The sequence below is a fragment of a genome, unplaced genomic scaffold, assembly GCF_019419815.1.
Source record: "Pyrus x bretschneideri cultivar Hongxiangsu unplaced genomic scaffold, Pyrus_bretschneideri_v1 Contig13, whole genome shotgun sequence".
In the NCBI taxonomy this organism is placed as follows: domain Eukaryota; kingdom Viridiplantae; phylum Streptophyta; class Magnoliopsida; order Rosales; family Rosaceae; genus Pyrus; species Pyrus x bretschneideri.
In genome coordinates this window covers 5,661,121-5,676,751 of record NW_025999424.1, presented here as the reverse complement: position 1 = coordinate 5,676,751, position 15,631 = coordinate 5,661,121, and the positions used below count along the sequence as shown (strand labels likewise).

The 15,631-nt window shown below is 36.9% G+C and overlaps 2 protein-coding genes and 1 pseudogene across 3 annotated transcripts; 1 reads left to right on the top strand and 2 right to left on the bottom strand.

The window, feature by feature from the left end:
- Nucleotides 1–3,574: 3,574 nt before the first annotated feature.
- LOC125475008 lies at nucleotides 3,575–6,483 on the bottom strand (annotated as a pseudogene).
- Nucleotides 6,484–8,146: 1,663 nt separating this feature from the next.
- Nucleotides 8,147–12,691, top strand: LOC103942056 (diacylglycerol kinase 5). 2 transcript variants are annotated; one of them, XM_018646128.2, is made up of 13 exons: nucleotides 8,147–8,487; nucleotides 8,839–9,048; nucleotides 9,168–9,290; nucleotides 9,392–9,520; nucleotides 10,006–10,091; nucleotides 10,401–10,524; nucleotides 10,818–10,866; nucleotides 11,078–11,160; nucleotides 11,367–11,434; nucleotides 11,526–11,606; nucleotides 11,739–11,820; nucleotides 11,934–12,050; nucleotides 12,145–12,691. In XM_018646128.2, the coding sequence occupies exons 1-13, from the start codon at nucleotides 8,485–8,487 to the stop codon at nucleotides 12,466–12,468; spliced, it is 1,479 nt and encodes a 492-aa protein (XP_018501644.2). In that variant the 5' UTR covers nucleotides 8,147–8,484; the 3' UTR covers nucleotides 12,469–12,691. The 2 variants fall into 2 exon arrangements, with proteins under 2 accessions (XP_018501644.2, XP_048435076.1); XM_048579119.1 differs by having other exon boundaries at nucleotides 8,147–8,602.
- Nucleotides 12,692–12,769: 78 nt separating this feature from the next.
- LOC103942051 (protein THYLAKOID FORMATION1, chloroplastic) lies at nucleotides 12,770–15,404 on the bottom strand. Its single transcript, XM_009352246.3, has 5 exons — nucleotides 15,206–15,404; nucleotides 14,347–14,614; nucleotides 13,757–13,973; nucleotides 13,474–13,589; nucleotides 12,770–13,181 (listed from the first exon to the last, which is right to left on the bottom strand). Exons 1-5 carry the CDS (start codon nucleotides 15,402–15,404, stop codon nucleotides 13,088–13,090), a joined length of 894 nt encoding a protein of 297 aa, XP_009350521.1. The 3' UTR covers nucleotides 12,770–13,087.
- Nucleotides 15,405–15,631: the final 227 nt, after the last annotated feature.

The following is a 15,631-nucleotide window of genomic DNA, read 5'->3' as shown; positions in this document are numbered from 1 at the left end:
GTCCATCAAGCTTTCAATCACACGTTTATGGCCGTAGACACGTGCCCGAAACTGTTTCATCAATTTGGCCAGATCATGCATACCTATGTATCATAAATCCATATCTGTGGTCGTGGAAAGTTTTCCAAGTCGTCCTTCGTCACTATATTTGCTTTCAAGAGTTTACGATCATGAACTTGATGCATGCCTTATACTAGACGTACACATTATACCAGTTTAGGTAATTACTTGTCAAAAATCTAGGGTTGGTAAATTACTATATAAAATTTGGTAGTTAATTAATTGTATCGTATGATCGTTGATAGCTAACTTTTGTTGATGTGTGGCCTCCAAAATTCCCAACAAACTTTGAATATATATCAACTGGTTCTCCTTATCTTGTATCTTCTGAGGGCATGATCGATTTAGGGTTTTTAAATGAAAAATGTGATCTAAGTTTTGTGGACGTAATAGAATCACAGGTCGATCCCTGAATTTTCTATACATCCATGCACATTAGTTATAAGTAGTTGCTGTGTATGACAGTATGAAATCTACAATTGTATACTACAAATTTGAGGATTGAATAATTACAGACTAATATACAGAGAATCTGCATGAAGAGTTGACCCCCCTCATGAGGCCTCAGCTGTTGTCACTTGTAAACACGTGGATTAGAATTGTGGTACCAAAATTGTATGCGATGCATGGCAAAATTACACGCAACTGATCGACGTTAGTGGTTGTTCTGGTGTTGATCAACCTTTTTAATTTTGTTTTTTGTTGGCCACCGTGCTGTTCCTTCAAATATATTGTGATGATGTGGACAGTGAGATCATGGATATATAATTGATTATATTAATGCATGGGATCAGTGGTGTGGGAAAATCCGAGTATTAATATAATAATATGTATGGGATATGGGGCCTTGCAAATTATTAATTGATTAAGAAAATGTATGAGATGCATGGGATTGTATTTTAATCTCTCATTATTGTCTTTCACATAATTCCTTCTATTTTTTTTATTTGCTTCAATATGGTCGCACTTTTATCGACTTTTTCTTTTGTTTTTTGGTTTCCATAGTGGCATGCTGAATGAATGGAAGCTGGTCTGTGTCCAACCTCTTTTTTGTTTTCCTTCACTAGGCTCTGTCTTAATAATTGGTTAAACTAATTAAGCTAAAATATATATATATATATATATATTTTTTTTTTTTTTTTGAACAAACAACATTAACTAAGTTCAAATATTAGAGAGCAAAGATTTAGTATTTTATTATGCATGTAGCATCTGAAGCCTTTTTTTGTCCGAAATATTTCAGAAATTGGTCAAAATGATTATTTTACAAGTCTCAATGAAATTATTCGGTTTTCACATACTTTCAATATCAAATCGTTTAGTGAATACTTGATTGTTATGTCACCGGTAATTAATGTAGGACAAGATATAGGTCAATGCCGACAAAAAAAATAAAAAATAAAAAAGTTTCAATTTCTAGAAAAGAAGAATTAAAGTGGAAATACTAGGTTCAATCGATATGACGACAAAAAATATTCTACTGTTAGAATTGAGCGTATAACAAGTCAGCTTGGAATAAATTTCGGATCCCTCTACTCGTGTTGCGTCAATTGGCAATCAATCGTGGGATCAGCAACACCCTAAGCGACTTTTTTTTTTATGTTTAATTTACTATTATTAAGGGGGAGGGAGGAGAGTTCGAGCCTATTACATTAATTTAGGAGAGGGGATGTTTCAAACCCGGGATGCATGGGTATAAACTCAACACCCTATCCACTAGGATATTGGACCATATGCAACCGACGTTTGTAAGGGAGTACGAAATATTGAAGATGAACACGGTATGAGATTCACTCACAATCGACGTCATCTATTGATGTTGAAGATATTTCTATTTTCCTGGGAAGTGATTCCATTGAAGATTTTCTCTTGTGGGTCTTTCAAGACACAACAAATTCCGGAAAGGAGGATGGTGAAAATGGTTGCTTCTTGTTTAGATGGTGATGTGCGGTTATGGTCTAGGCAACAACTAGGTAAAAATTCTATCAAAACTTGGCGTTGGTTGAAACAACTAAGGGTTAAATAATTCTTTCTCAAATTCTATAAATTGTATTTACAAATGATGGGTAAAGCGATCATTAGAAAAGAAACTAAAATGATGGAGACTGATATTTCATCATGCCAAGAAATGGTGGAGGTCAAGGTGGAAGAAAAAGAAAAGTAATTTGGCTTGTTGAGAATCTTGTTGTAGGAGAATGATCTCCCAAAACATGACAACTCAACAAGGGGAGACTCAAATATTCAAGGTATGGGTGATTCTAAATGTTATGGCTATGAAGAATCAACAATCTAATAAATTGGAGTTAAATTCCATTGTTGACCAAACAAGAACATTGGGGAAGGAAAAATATTTTGATTATTGATTGGCATATTTTAATCTTGTTTATGGAATTAATTTTGTGATTATTTCACCTAAGTATACTGAAAGTTGGGGTTTCTCGAGTTGAAGAATTTATTTGCTTTACAAGGGAGTTGTAGTCTACTGCTATCAAGATCGTTTCAAGTAGAGGAATCAGATGTAAGACAAGATATGGGTCAAATCTGATGGAGAAATGTAAAGAAAATAAAATGTTTCAAATTTTGAAAAAAAAAGCTAAAGTTGGAAAATATTGGATTCAATCAATATGGTCACAAAAAAGGCAGCAAGAAATATTCTGGTGTCAGAATTGGATGCTCGTTTTATAAGAGAATTGCGAGCAGAACAAGACTCATGATTATATTGGGGGCCCCTTTGTTAAGGCCATCCGAAGATTTAGACTTCTAAAACTACAAAATAAAGTTTGTAATAAATTTCAGACTTTTTAAATTTTCATCTAAATTCATGTTGTTTAATTTCCCAAGGCTCCTGAGCTTCCCCAGTGTAGTGCTTATGTCTTTTTAAGTCGATTTGTAATTCATCTTTCAATCATTAACCAAACAAACTTTTTGATATTTCTCTCAAAAACTGGATGGACTCCAGAATTCATCTTTCAATCGTCAATATTTAATATTGGTAAGCAAAAATTGAGAGTTAAATTATAATCATTTTAGCCAATTTTTCAATATATTTCATTAAGAACATGCAGAGTCAAGGCATCAGAAACAAGCCTCAATTCAAGCGTATTAAGGTCCACAAAAAAGGAATCCAGAGGTGCTAAAATAGTCATAGAAGCATAGAACCCACAATTAGGCCTATCAAATAACAAACCAGAAAACATAAGGCAATGACCCTAAACATTAAGCCCAACAAAGAGGCATAAAAACCCTCATCCTAGCAGCCATTGCTATGAAGACCGTCGCATCAACCACCATGAGGCACTAACGGCAGCACCATAACAGCGCCAAGCCCCCATATATATATATATAAAAACCCTAAGAAAGCAAAACCCAAGAACCAGACTCCATTCAAGGAGATGATCCAAAAGGATCATGCTCAAATGCCCCCAAGAAATATTGCATGACTGATTATTTTTTTGTACCTCTGTCACACACTAAAATTTCTCTCAAATGTAAATGAAATTAAAGCATCCATATTTTAGCAGAAAATTCGCAGACCTTGTTCAAACAAAGAAGTAAATGCATCCATTGTAGCCCTTGGTAGCGCCAAACCAACCTCAATGCCATCCTCCTCCTCATCTCCACTCACTGCAAGAGAAAAAACTGTTGAATTAACAAAGTGAACCACCTCCACTTTCTTTACTCTTCCCCATCCAAAATCAGCCCATAAACTCCCAACGTTGGCGATCTAGCAATGGCTACACCACTTTCTGCTACAACTAACTTCCCTTGAGACGGAACCATCCTCTTTAACCCTTCAAGATGTCCATTTTTCATTGCACCCTCCAAGGCCTTCACGGCCTTAACAATCCCATACTCCGCCACTATCTCTCGCTTTTTCTCTGCGACATAACATGCTGACAAGCAGTTTCCGAAATAGGTGATGGGCACTGGACTTTGAAAGAGGCCTCGGATATCTGCTGCAAACCTTATGCGTAAGAGGTCATCACCCTTCATTGAAGTCATCGCGGTTTCTCTACCATCTAGTGCCTTCATCAAGCATACCCACACAAAACCACATGTGACCACAAATTTTTTCAACCGCTTTGGGGTTCGTTCATTGCAATTCTTGCATTGAGTCAAGACAAACTGTTTCAGGGCTTGAATATTTTCTCTTCCTAGTACAAATGTTGCACGAAAATTGTATACGAAAATGGAAGAAGGCTTGCCCTTGCCATGATTTTTCCATGTTGATCTAAAACCGATGTATTGATTGAACAAAATCGGCTCATAATCTTTTGGAGTTCTAATCAAATCTCTATCATAGATAGGAGGTGATTCACTGATTCATGTATACAAGATAAGTCTCCTCCTGACTTTTAAACGGAAGCCCAACATTTCATGAAATGATTAGCAGTCCGTCCATCCACAACATGGCTATACGCTATGGAAATGCATAAGCCAGAGTTTGGGAAAATTGTTGCTTGTAATGCAAGAATAGGAAGTACAAATGTGGTTGTCATTGGAATTGGAATAAGAGTCCAAATTATTAAAATTGGGCAAATGGGGAACAAGGTGATGGAATTCTTGGATATGTCTTGCTTGGTTGCCTATAAGATGGGTGAAGTTGGCAGTGGACTCAACAATGGTGAATTTGACAGAAGACTCATTGGCAGCGTAGTGGATGTAAGGTGATGAGTCAATATTATATTACATATTTTACTCTATTCTTAGTATAATTTGGTAATTATTTTGGTAGAATTTTGATACTTTGCTTTATATTTTTAATATAGGACATTCGACTTCTTCTGGAGCGAAATATGATCAAATGGATGAATTTTGGAGTAATTCAAATTAGCAGACGTTCGTGTGTCTCTTGGCTTGTTCGTATCAAAATTTGGGATTTTTCTACCAAGCGGTTATTTTCTGGCGATTTATTAAAAGAGCAATGCGCGTTGCTGGAAAGTGACGTTTTTGGAGCCTAAGATGATCTTGGATGGGTTCGTAGCCTTCTAGAGAAGTGTTCAGAATAGTCCAAGCTTTAAATCCAGCTATTTTGGATTAGTTTTGGAGCTGATTTGGGTCTAAAACGTGGCTGTGCAGATTTTTGGGTGAATTTACCAAGTCAATTTAGGATTATGTTTTCCATTTTATTTCGATTTAGTTGGTTTCCTAGTTTGATTCTAAAACCTTTTACTAGGAGGATTTTAATTAGAGTAGTATAAATAAGCCTTTTTGGCCAGCCATAGCTAGAAGGCACGCAAGATTTGAGGGGCTAAAGCTTAAGAGATTTCAAGACTTATACTTTTAGGTGTTTTCATCCTTTCTATATTTTAATACAATTATGTTGATTTTAATTATGAGTATGCGTAGCTAATTTTCTTTTGCTAGGGCAAAACCATGAGCCTTAGTATGAATATGTAATTTTTATTTAATTGCTTATGATATTATGCATGCATGCTTTGAATTATTAATCACTGAGTTTTAAACTGTCTTTGTGTCTTAATGATTCGCAACAATTATGATGTTTAGATAAGTAATTGGATGCAATTCAGTTGGAATGTCACCAGGGAATTGGGTATTGCTTCTAGTGATTGATAGTTGTAATTTCACCTACAACGAATGCCACGTCGTAGGGGTTGCATAGTTTTTCAAAAGGTTTTCACAAAACATAATGAGTCATGCATGTTTATATTTGATCTGAATGCCGCAGACGGATTGCATGTTTGATATACGTTCTAGCTTGAATGCCACAAGTAGAATATGCATAAGGAAAACCTATCCTTCAAAGTTGCATGAATAATTCATAAGTAATTAGTAAATCTACATAGGATTGTTAAGGGGATGGTGGAACCATAGTGCCCTTCCAAATTTGTTTCTCAAAACCTTCTCTCTTTGGTTTGTTTCCTTTTTAATTGGTTATTAGTTGCTTTCCCTAAATTACTTTTATTAAAATTCGTTTATGTTATTTTTAAATTCAAAATCAACATTTTCCAATCTTTGTTTGCAAATAATTAATTAAATAAAATTTTGGTTTTTCATAATTTGTTTTAAATAATCCCTACGGAGAACGACCTTACTTGAGCCGTATTATACTACAATAACCTTGTTCTCTTGCAAGTATTTTGTGTGATTTTAACCTCTTTGCGCAGATACCTAAAAATCCTATCATAGGGCATGGAGGGAGGAGGGGGACAAGTGAGGTTTCCAGAGAGCGGGAAGAAGTGCTGGAGAGTGTGGGAGAGAGAGTGTTTAAGTGATGGAAGGAGAATTTGTACGAAATGATGAGATGGGTGAGGGGATTCATAGAAGTAGAGTCGTTGGACAGGTTTGTAGCAAGCCAGGCCAAGGTATGTCCAAAAATGTGAGGGGAAGAGAGGTTGTGGGAACTGAATCTTTTGGTGGAGAGACCTTGCATTGCTCTAGGATCTTAAATGTGCAAGCCATTAGACTAGCTTAGCTAACAATACTACAAATCAAAGTAATAAAGGGTTATTGTTCACCCAAAAAAAAAAAGAGTAGAAATATTTATAAACACAAGTTTCATCTTGCCAAGATAACATGAATTGCATAAATTCTTGATTTCATATTGTGTCATGGGAATCAAATGACAGTCAAATTATGGAAGTGGTTTGGTTGGTACAAATATATACCCTATATTTAAGGTCACGTATGTTTAATGCCTTTCAAACTTCATATGTGTAATGGGAGTGCTTTCATAGTCAAGGATGGAGGGATTGGATTGCAGATATTAAACGTGGTTAAGGTAATGCATTGGTAATTGCCTCCTCATCATGTCTGATTTGACTCCACCAGCGTAGTGGGATCAACTCCATCAGCTTCACCAAGTTGGTTGGCACGAACCTTCATCAACATTCGCCTTCACCGTGCGCTGATTTTTTGCTTGAGTGCATTTATCTTTGTTTTATGAAAACTTTAACGAAAAACTCTTGTTACTGTTTATTTTAACGGAAAACCTTATTTTTACACTAAAAAATCAATCCCGATACTATTAACTTTACCATTTATTTTGTCCTTATAGTTATAACTCAAAGTTTTCAAGCTATTTTTATTAGTTTTCCTTTATTTTTTTAGTTGACACGCTATGTTTACCTCCATTTAGCTAATTAAGAGGTTCTAAACAAACACTATGTGCCACTCGTACTGGTAACAAATCAATTAGATGGTTTGAGCAGATGGAGATAGTGACGAACAAGGTTCTTAAAAATGTTAGGCATTAGTCAGGTGACGGATTGGGGTTTAGCGTCTAGAAGGTTAGGCGGGTGCCTAGGTGGACTAGGCGGGTTTAAGTAAATAAATTATATTTCGTGTAAATAGTGCCTGTTTATACCTAATATATATATATATATATATATATAATTTTATCATAAACTACAAAATAAAATGACATATATATTATGAAGTATTAGAACATAATGAAAACATGGAGAACAAGCATATAATGTGTGTTCATTTAAATATTCAAAAAGTCTCTTACAATTTATTGAAAAAATAAAATGAAAAATGAAAGTTATATATTTTCTCTCTAGGTGAGTTGTTACTTAGGTGGGTCTGCACGGGTGTCTCAATAGGTCCAGACGCTCTTTATTAATTTTCAAACGCCTAGACATTAATCAGAACAGTGACCAGCCATCTAGCGCTTAGGTTTCGTCTAGACGGCGCTATGGGAGAATTTTTAGAAGAGTAGTGACGAAGTAACATAACTTGATGAAACTTCAAAACATGCGACATTGCAAGCTATCACTTTTGTTTTGTTTTTTTTGTTTTTGTAACATTACACTCACGAATGTGCAAATGTGTTCGCATTTATTTAATCTTTTAAATGATAAAATTTGAAATATGACTTAAAAATTAGGACATTCGAATCGTTCGCATACAATTGTGGACAATTCCGTTGGTAGTAGTACACTGTATAAACGTGTTCACCCAAAAGGTAACTTACTTTGTCAAGTATTGGGTGGGAATCTTAGTGGGAAAAATGAGCAAAGTTATTGGCCCCACCAAAAATTCCAAGTGGAATCCAATCCGACACGTCAGACCACAAATGAATCACAATGTCACATTCACAACGATTGGAGAAGCACAGAGGATTCCCCTATCGGACTTTTCCCCCACTCGTTCAAATCGACATGTAGATAATAAAAGATCGAGCGGTAAATTCCAATCCAAGAAACTTTCCCTGCCCTTCCTCCCGCAATAATTTCGAACACGTTTCAATGGCTGCGGTCACGCTTCGCGTTTTCTACGACGAAATAAAAATCTTCTGAGCTCACGAACCAGTCAACTATTCCGCGTTTCCTCTGCACTTTTGGGTTCATCCTTTTCGATCCGAAAGCCTTCTGGAAATCCGAGATTTCATCGACTTACCGCCCGCAGATCCAGTTTCTGGGTAGTTTATATACCCTTTTCTTCTAGCTTATTTGGATCATGGTTAGAGGCTCACTCTACTCAACTCACTAGATAAATTTTCCATTTTTTTGTACTTTTCATTTGCCAAAATTGAATATCCAGCACTTTTCTGATTGTATTTCCAAATGGGTTTTCTGTGAGTAAATTTTTGTGCCATTTGATATATGTTTATCCTGCAAAGACTGAATCTTTCAACTTGTTTATCACTACCAATGAAAAAAAAATTCCTTTTTTCCTTGGATTAATCACTAATGAAATTGCATGGTATTGGATTAGTTTTGTGAAATTTTGTATTTTGGGAGGACACGAATTCAAATTGGTTGTAGAAAACTGCTCTTTTCGCGGTTACTGATTATAATTTTTGTAATGCAGATAAGAGGCATACTGGCAAATTCTCACTTCGGGGAGGATTTCTTGAAGGATTTCAGAATTCCTAAGTATGTACTAGTGCCTGAATCAAAGAGTGAAAATGTTGCTGATGTACCGCAGTGTCCGGTTTTAGTGTTTATCAACTCCAAAAGCGGTGGCCAGCTTGGTGGGAATCTTCTTGTAACATACCGTTCCCTTCTAAACGAAAATCAGGTACTTTCTATAGGGTTGAATGTTGTTAGATTTCTTGTTTTGAATATTTGGTTGAATATAACGTTTGGGTTTTAGTTCGAAGTTTTTATGAACCTGACCTTGAACTAACTAATTTTTAGGTTTATGATTTGGGGCAAGAGGCTCCTGATAAGGTGCTGAGCCGAATCTATGCGAATCTTGAAATGCTCAAGCACAATGGGGATGAATTCGCTACAAAGATTCAGGAGAGATTGAGAATCATTGTGAGTTGAATTAAATCAACATTAATGGTGTGAATTTTCTATTTTTCATGACCTCGTGTGATGTTACCCTTTCATGTTTCTGACATGAATTGCCCCTCTAGGTTGCAGGTGGTGATGGAACTGCTGGTTGGCTTCTTGGAGTTGTTTCTGATCTCAGATTATCTCATTCGCCGCCAATAGCAACAGTACCTCTGGGAACTGGAAACAATCTTCCTTTTGCATTTGGATGGGTAAGGAATTTCCTGTCCTGATGGCTTCGTGGTCTTAAAATGGATATTTCATATTTGGAAGACTGGTTGAGTTGTACTGCATGCAAATTACAATATGCTTTGACATTATGCAGGCAGACGGTAGTTACAACTTTGATTGCTCTCATCTCTTTTTAAGACTTGTACTTTTTTCCCTTGTCTTTCTTAACTGTGAAGCGAGGCAAATCATGTACAATCTGAGTCAAGTAACTTCTGTGTATATACGTGTTTGTTATATTTTTATATCAGTAGTTCTTTTTTCATTGATATTATATATATGTGTGTGTGTGTGTGTGTGTGTGTGTGTGTGTGTATTTGTGTATATCAGTAAATTGAGGAGAAAACTTCTCCATTTTATCATTGAAGTTTAAATGTTATATGTAATTTGTGATTGTCATGGTAGTAAGAAATGCAGCAATTGATTGCTAGAATCGTGCATGCATGACGTGCTGTTTGCTAATATACAGGGGAAGAAGAATCCTGGGACAGATGCTCAATCTGTGAAGCATTTTTTGGACCAAGTAAAGAGAGCCAAGGAAATGAAAATAGACAGGTGAGACAGTCATCATTGTTTCCTTTCACATCTTAAACTTTGTAAATTCACCATCTGTAGATTCACAGCCCTGTTTCTAGATGTATCAAATGATCAGATCTCATCATTTTAAATCTACTCTTTATTGTTCGTATATCTTAGATTTACCTGTTTCCATATGATGGAGTGATGAATCATTATGACTAATTTGTTCACCCTTTTTCTTGTTAGGTCATTAGTGCATTTTATTTGTAGTTTTAACCAGCTGCCTCTCATTTTTCCCGTAAATAAAAGTTCTAGTTTTATTTTTCCTTCTTTATTCTGATATAGCTGGCACATTCTCATGAGGATGAGGACACCAAAAGAAGGTCCGTGTGATCCCATTGCGCCTCTTGACCTACCACATTCTTTGCATGCATTTGGCCGTGTCTCTGATTCAAATGAGCTGAACGTGGTAATTATCACTATTCTCAATATAGTAGAGTTCTGACTTATCTGGCTCATTAGCCAAAAGAACCAGTCTCAGGGATTAGCAGACAGATAGAATCAGCTATTGCTAAGTCAAGCTTCAGGAGCTGGGCCCGCTTGCTATTGGTGGCTGATTTTTTCTTTGCAAAACTAAGCTCCATGTCAAAATGTTACTTTAAATGATTGCATTACTTTTGTTAAGCTCAAAGCTCTTCTCTTTCTTGTTAGATACAAACTTTTGGGGACATTTTATAGGCACAAACTTTCGGTGTTTTGCAGGAAGGCTGCCATACCTTTCGTGGGGGATTTTGGAACTACTTCAGTATGGGTAGGAGTTCTTCCCTTGGAGTCCTGTCAAGTATTTTTGAACATAAATCTGCAAAGCTATCTTAATCATTCTAGTAAATCTCTCCTTTTGTCAGTCCATTTAAGTCCCACCGTTGTACATTCAAAATAAGCCGATTAATTGTTTATCAATATCTTCTCTCACTCAACTGTGTTTTCTGAAATGAACTCTACATGTTTGTGGTTGTGTTTAGGAATGGATGCTCAAGTATCATATGCGTTTCATACCGAGCGAAAGCTGCATCCCGAAAAGTTCAAAAATCAGTTAACCAATCAGGTATTTAGTTTCTGCAAAACCCAATTGTGTTAATGGACATCACATAGTAAACGAATGAAAACTATTTTGATCTTGTAACAAATTCATAATAATAACATAAGCTAAAAGGTTGCTTGTTTGTTGATCAGGGTATTCTAGCTCATTTTTATCTGTGTCATATACAGTAAACTATGCTTACTCCTGTGTCTTTTTAATTCTAAATACAGGCTACTTATGCAAAGATTACCCATTCACAAGGCTGGTTTTCTTCTTCTCCTTCTCAATCTACTTCATGGTGAGCATCTAGAGAGTTGCCCGTCCAGCAGGGAATCGCTTTCTAAAACATTCTTTACTGAATGTGAAGTTTATTATCTCTCTTGATATAGGAACATAGCGATAGCGGAGTTCGCAAAGGTGAAGATCATGAAAAACCATGGCCAATGGGAAGATCTCCAAATTCCTCCAAAGTACATTGCTTGCTCAATGCAAATTTCTTTGCACTGCTTGTTTCCCCCCGTTTTCTCTCCGGACCTTGATGTATTTACGTTTGATTTCCCCTTGCAATTATGTCTTATTAAACTTTCTGTTTCTATGTCCAGTATCAAGTCAATTGTGATCCTCAATTTGCCTAGCTTTTCTGGTGGATTTAATCCTTGGGGAGTCCCGGCTAGGAGGCATAATGTTAGTTCACTACACTCCCCCTTTCCTCCTTTTGTTTTAGATAAATAGTTGAAATACTCTTTATATTGGTATTTCTCAAATCTAACATATTTTGGTGGATTATGACTTTACAGGGAGGTTTTGCTCCAGCATATGTAGACGATGGTCTTGTTGAAGTTGTTGGATTTCGAGATGCATGGCATGGGCTTGTTTTGCTTGCGCCGAAGGGACATGGGACTCGTCTTGCCCAGGTATTTGATCAAGAAGCTGGATTTATGTTCATAAATCAACTGTACCGTCCAGCAGTGGGTATTTACACACTATTATATTTTTTATCAATGATAGGCCCACCGTATTCGCTTTGAGTTTCACAAGGGTGTAATTGATCATACGTACATGAGGATCGATGGGGAACCCTGGAAGCAACCCCTCCCAGTCGATGATGAAACTATCATGGTTGAAATATCTCACCTTCACCAGGTGAACATTCTTGCTCGACATGGCTGCAGGTCTAAAGGCGTTCACAATCCTGAGTCACATAGCAGCGAGGGAAATGAGGAAGAGGATTGGGATGATGAAGAAACTCGTGAATCGGCAGAGTATAAGAAGTTTGGTGCAGCAGACACCTTTAAGCTCCCGGAAGAGATTGATATTACGCACCTCAGTTAACTTCTTATTGAGTAATTTGTTTCTCAGTCCCGTCCAAATCCCCTTGTGAAAGTGAGATTTCTTTTGGAATTTCGTAACATTTCTAGCAGGAAGCCATGGAAGATCTTTCTATCAGTATTGTATTGTGACGGGTTGCTTTCTAGGGTTCCTACTTAGCAACCCCACTGTTATCTAGCTGTGCAGGATTGATTTATGTGAATGAATGCAAATAATTATTCTCAAACCCAATAGCATTGAATTAAATCGAGAATTGGCGACTGCGCTGACGCCATTTTTGTTGTTGTCTTGAGAAAGACAGAGAGACAATGAGAAATTTAGCTTTACTATGGGGAACTCGATCCAAATTTTGCACATCGAGAATTGTAGTTACAAGCTATAATACACTTCTTTTACGTAAAACTTAAAGATAATTGATGAGAAACAAGCATGTAAGATATGTCGGTACATAGGCTGTTGCTGGATCACCACTGCAAGCAATACACTAAAACTGCAAACGTACAAGCTGATGAACGGTACTTGCCCAAGTGTAAAAACTCCAACTCTACCTAAAAAACCTTAAAGATTTGGGGATCTTCAGCTTCGGGGAGAGTGATCAGCTTTGAAGGAGCCACCACTTCGATTACTGGCTAACGTGGTTATAGTCCCCCAAACATTTCGCAACTGTTTCACTGGCCTTCTGTGTTTCCACCCGTTCCTCTCTTTTCTTCTTCTCCCTGAAAGCCAAATTCAATGCATTCAAATATGATTGAAAGTAAGCACAAAAGCTTATCCGTCCTTGAATCATAAACTCCTACTAAGCTATAGATAATCGAACTGGAGCTATGAAATTTAATGTTAGATGGTATAGGGGATCAACCGGTTTGATGTTAATTTGTCAATTTGTGGATGTCGTCTGAATTGTGATTACGAAATCAGTCGATTTGAGGATTATTATCATGTCTATCTTATCTATCACATGTAATGCTATGAATTCATTAACTGCTGTGATCCTGAGGGATTTGTTACCTGGCCACATATTCCCTTAGCAATTCTTTGGCCTGAACCAGCTTGGAAAGCAGATTGCGGTACACATCAAGGTCCCGGTCCACACTTCTTTTGTCAATGTTTAAGGCTGCACATAACTGTTGAACAGAAACCAAAGTGTAAATGCTCAAACATTGCAACCATCATGCAGGACCATTCAATAATTTAATCCAAACAATCATTAACTCAAACAAGCTAGCAGTAACCTAATCACTTGGATGAATATCCATCGAGTTGCAATGTTCATAGGACTGGAAAGTCTAACCTTTTCTAACACTGTTGGTTCAGTTGCTTTTGCCACCTCAAGAAGACGAAAAAGCCCAATAGCAAAGAAACGACTGTAGCTAAAACTTTCTTTTCCTGCTGCCCTCTCTGCAATGTCCTTCAGTGCTGCCTCAACTTTTCCTTCTCTGGATGGAAACTCCACTAATGAACTGGAAGTTTGCGCCCGAGCCCACTCTTCCAACTTTTGTGCATCAATTCTGTAGTGCTTAGCATGGAAACTTATCTAGTAAAGATAGAGACTTTCTCAAACATATTAGAAAGAGATTGATCATATGTAAATTAGGATTCGTTTTCTTTTTCTAAAGCATCTTAAGCACATTATTTTATCAGTCAACCTTCTGCCATAAACTAGGAAATTCTGATGTAGAACTATGAAGTTTGTATGATTCTGATGACTGGAAAAGAAAATATCTTCTTAATGGGATTTTCCTTAGTTATCACAAAAAGGACTGCATCATTGCAATATCAGAGTCTCAATTTACATACCACATTGCTGCATTTGAAAAAGTTACGCAAGGCACTAGACAGAGAAAACGGATCCCTGAAGAAGAGAAAACACAAGTCACAAACCTGTATTGCTCTGGGTCCTCATTTAACGCTTTAACGTACGCTTGGAAGATTGCCACTCGATCCTCATCGCTGGGGTATCCATCCATGAGCTGATCGTATACAGTGACAAAACCAAGAGCGAACACAGGATCATACCGGTATGTCCTCTTGTACTTCATCAAATGTTGCTGCACAATCAGCTCCTGCAGGACACTGTTGTAAACGCTAGGGATTGGTCGCTTATACGCCTTCAAAAAATTCAACTTAGTATCCGCCACAGTCGGAATATCTGCAAATCAAGTAATCATACCACATAATGACCAAAAATGCTAAGCACAAAACTTTGACTAATAAAAACTCTGATTCAACTCAAACATAAAGAAAATAAAACGGAAAACCGGTGCTGAGCAGCTGAAGAATATGAACATTTAGCAATATAGTTAGCTTCATTAAGGACCCATTAGTCTTATTTCACATGATTACACAAAATGATTAGTGAAAATCCTTCATTTCCATATCTGTAAGTCAAAATTCCTACTTTTAACAAAAAAGACCATAATTTGCAGACAAAGGTTTAGCCATACTCCACCCTCTGCATCCATGTTCAAATACCGGCTCGTAGTTAAATGAATTTAGTGTAATTATCTTGTTGTTCGTCAAAAAACAAAAACGACCATAACTTGGAAAGAAAGAAAGTGCATTAAATATAATTAGATCGAACTTAATTATACTTTAAACATTGTTCAATGCACAATATTTTTAAAAATAAATCAAGCTTTGGCAGCAAACATATAAAATAAAGCTCCAGTCAAGTTCCTGAGAAAATGTAGCAAATTTAAACGATTAAATGGCACCAAACAAGTAACCAAGAAAAACCCACCTGACGACCCTGCCATGCAATGAACCACCATGCGAGAGCTCGAACTGGAAGCTCGAATTCCACCGTTATGGCTGGAAATGCTCGTACGGAATCGAAGGCCATCGGCGTTGGAAGCCAAATTCCGAGTGGACGAGACGACCGATTTTCTATCAGAGAATTGACTGAGTGCCGAGAAAGACAGAGCAGCAACAGCCGCCATTGGAGGGGGAGAGAGAGAATTTAGCGTTGAAAATTTTCCGGGAAAATTTTGAGCATGGTGGAGTGGGAGAGAAGATTTCGTGGGTTTTAGAATTTTAATTTATATATTAATTGTTGGTGAGAAGTGTGGGAGAGAAAGAGGTCCACGAAAGGAAGGGCTTATCCAGTGTTTGAAAGGATTTGTGAGCCAGTAGTTTTGTGAGAAGTGCCGTGTGGTGCACCTATACA

Coding starts and splice junctions, on each gene's coding strand:
- LOC103942056 (XM_018646128.2), top strand. Junction 10,092..10,400: donor AAGGAAATGAAAATAGACAG/GTGAGACAGTCA, acceptor ATTCTGATATAG/CTGGCACATTCTCATGAGGA. Junction 11,161..11,366: donor AAAATCAGTTAACCAATCAG/GTATTTAGTTTC, acceptor TTCTAAATACAG/GCTACTTATGCAAAGATTAC.
- LOC103942051 (XM_009352246.3), bottom strand. CDS start 15,404: ATGGCGGCTGTTGCTGCTCTGTCTTTCTCGGCACTCAGTCAATTCTCT. Junction 13,974..14,346: donor GAGGACCCAGAGCAATACAG/GTTTGTGACTTG, acceptor TAAGCACTACAG/AATTGATGCACAAAAGTTGG. Junction 13,590..13,756: donor AACCAACAGTGTTAGAAAAG/GTTAGACTTTCC, acceptor TCTGTTCAACAG/TTATGTGCAGCCTTAAACAT.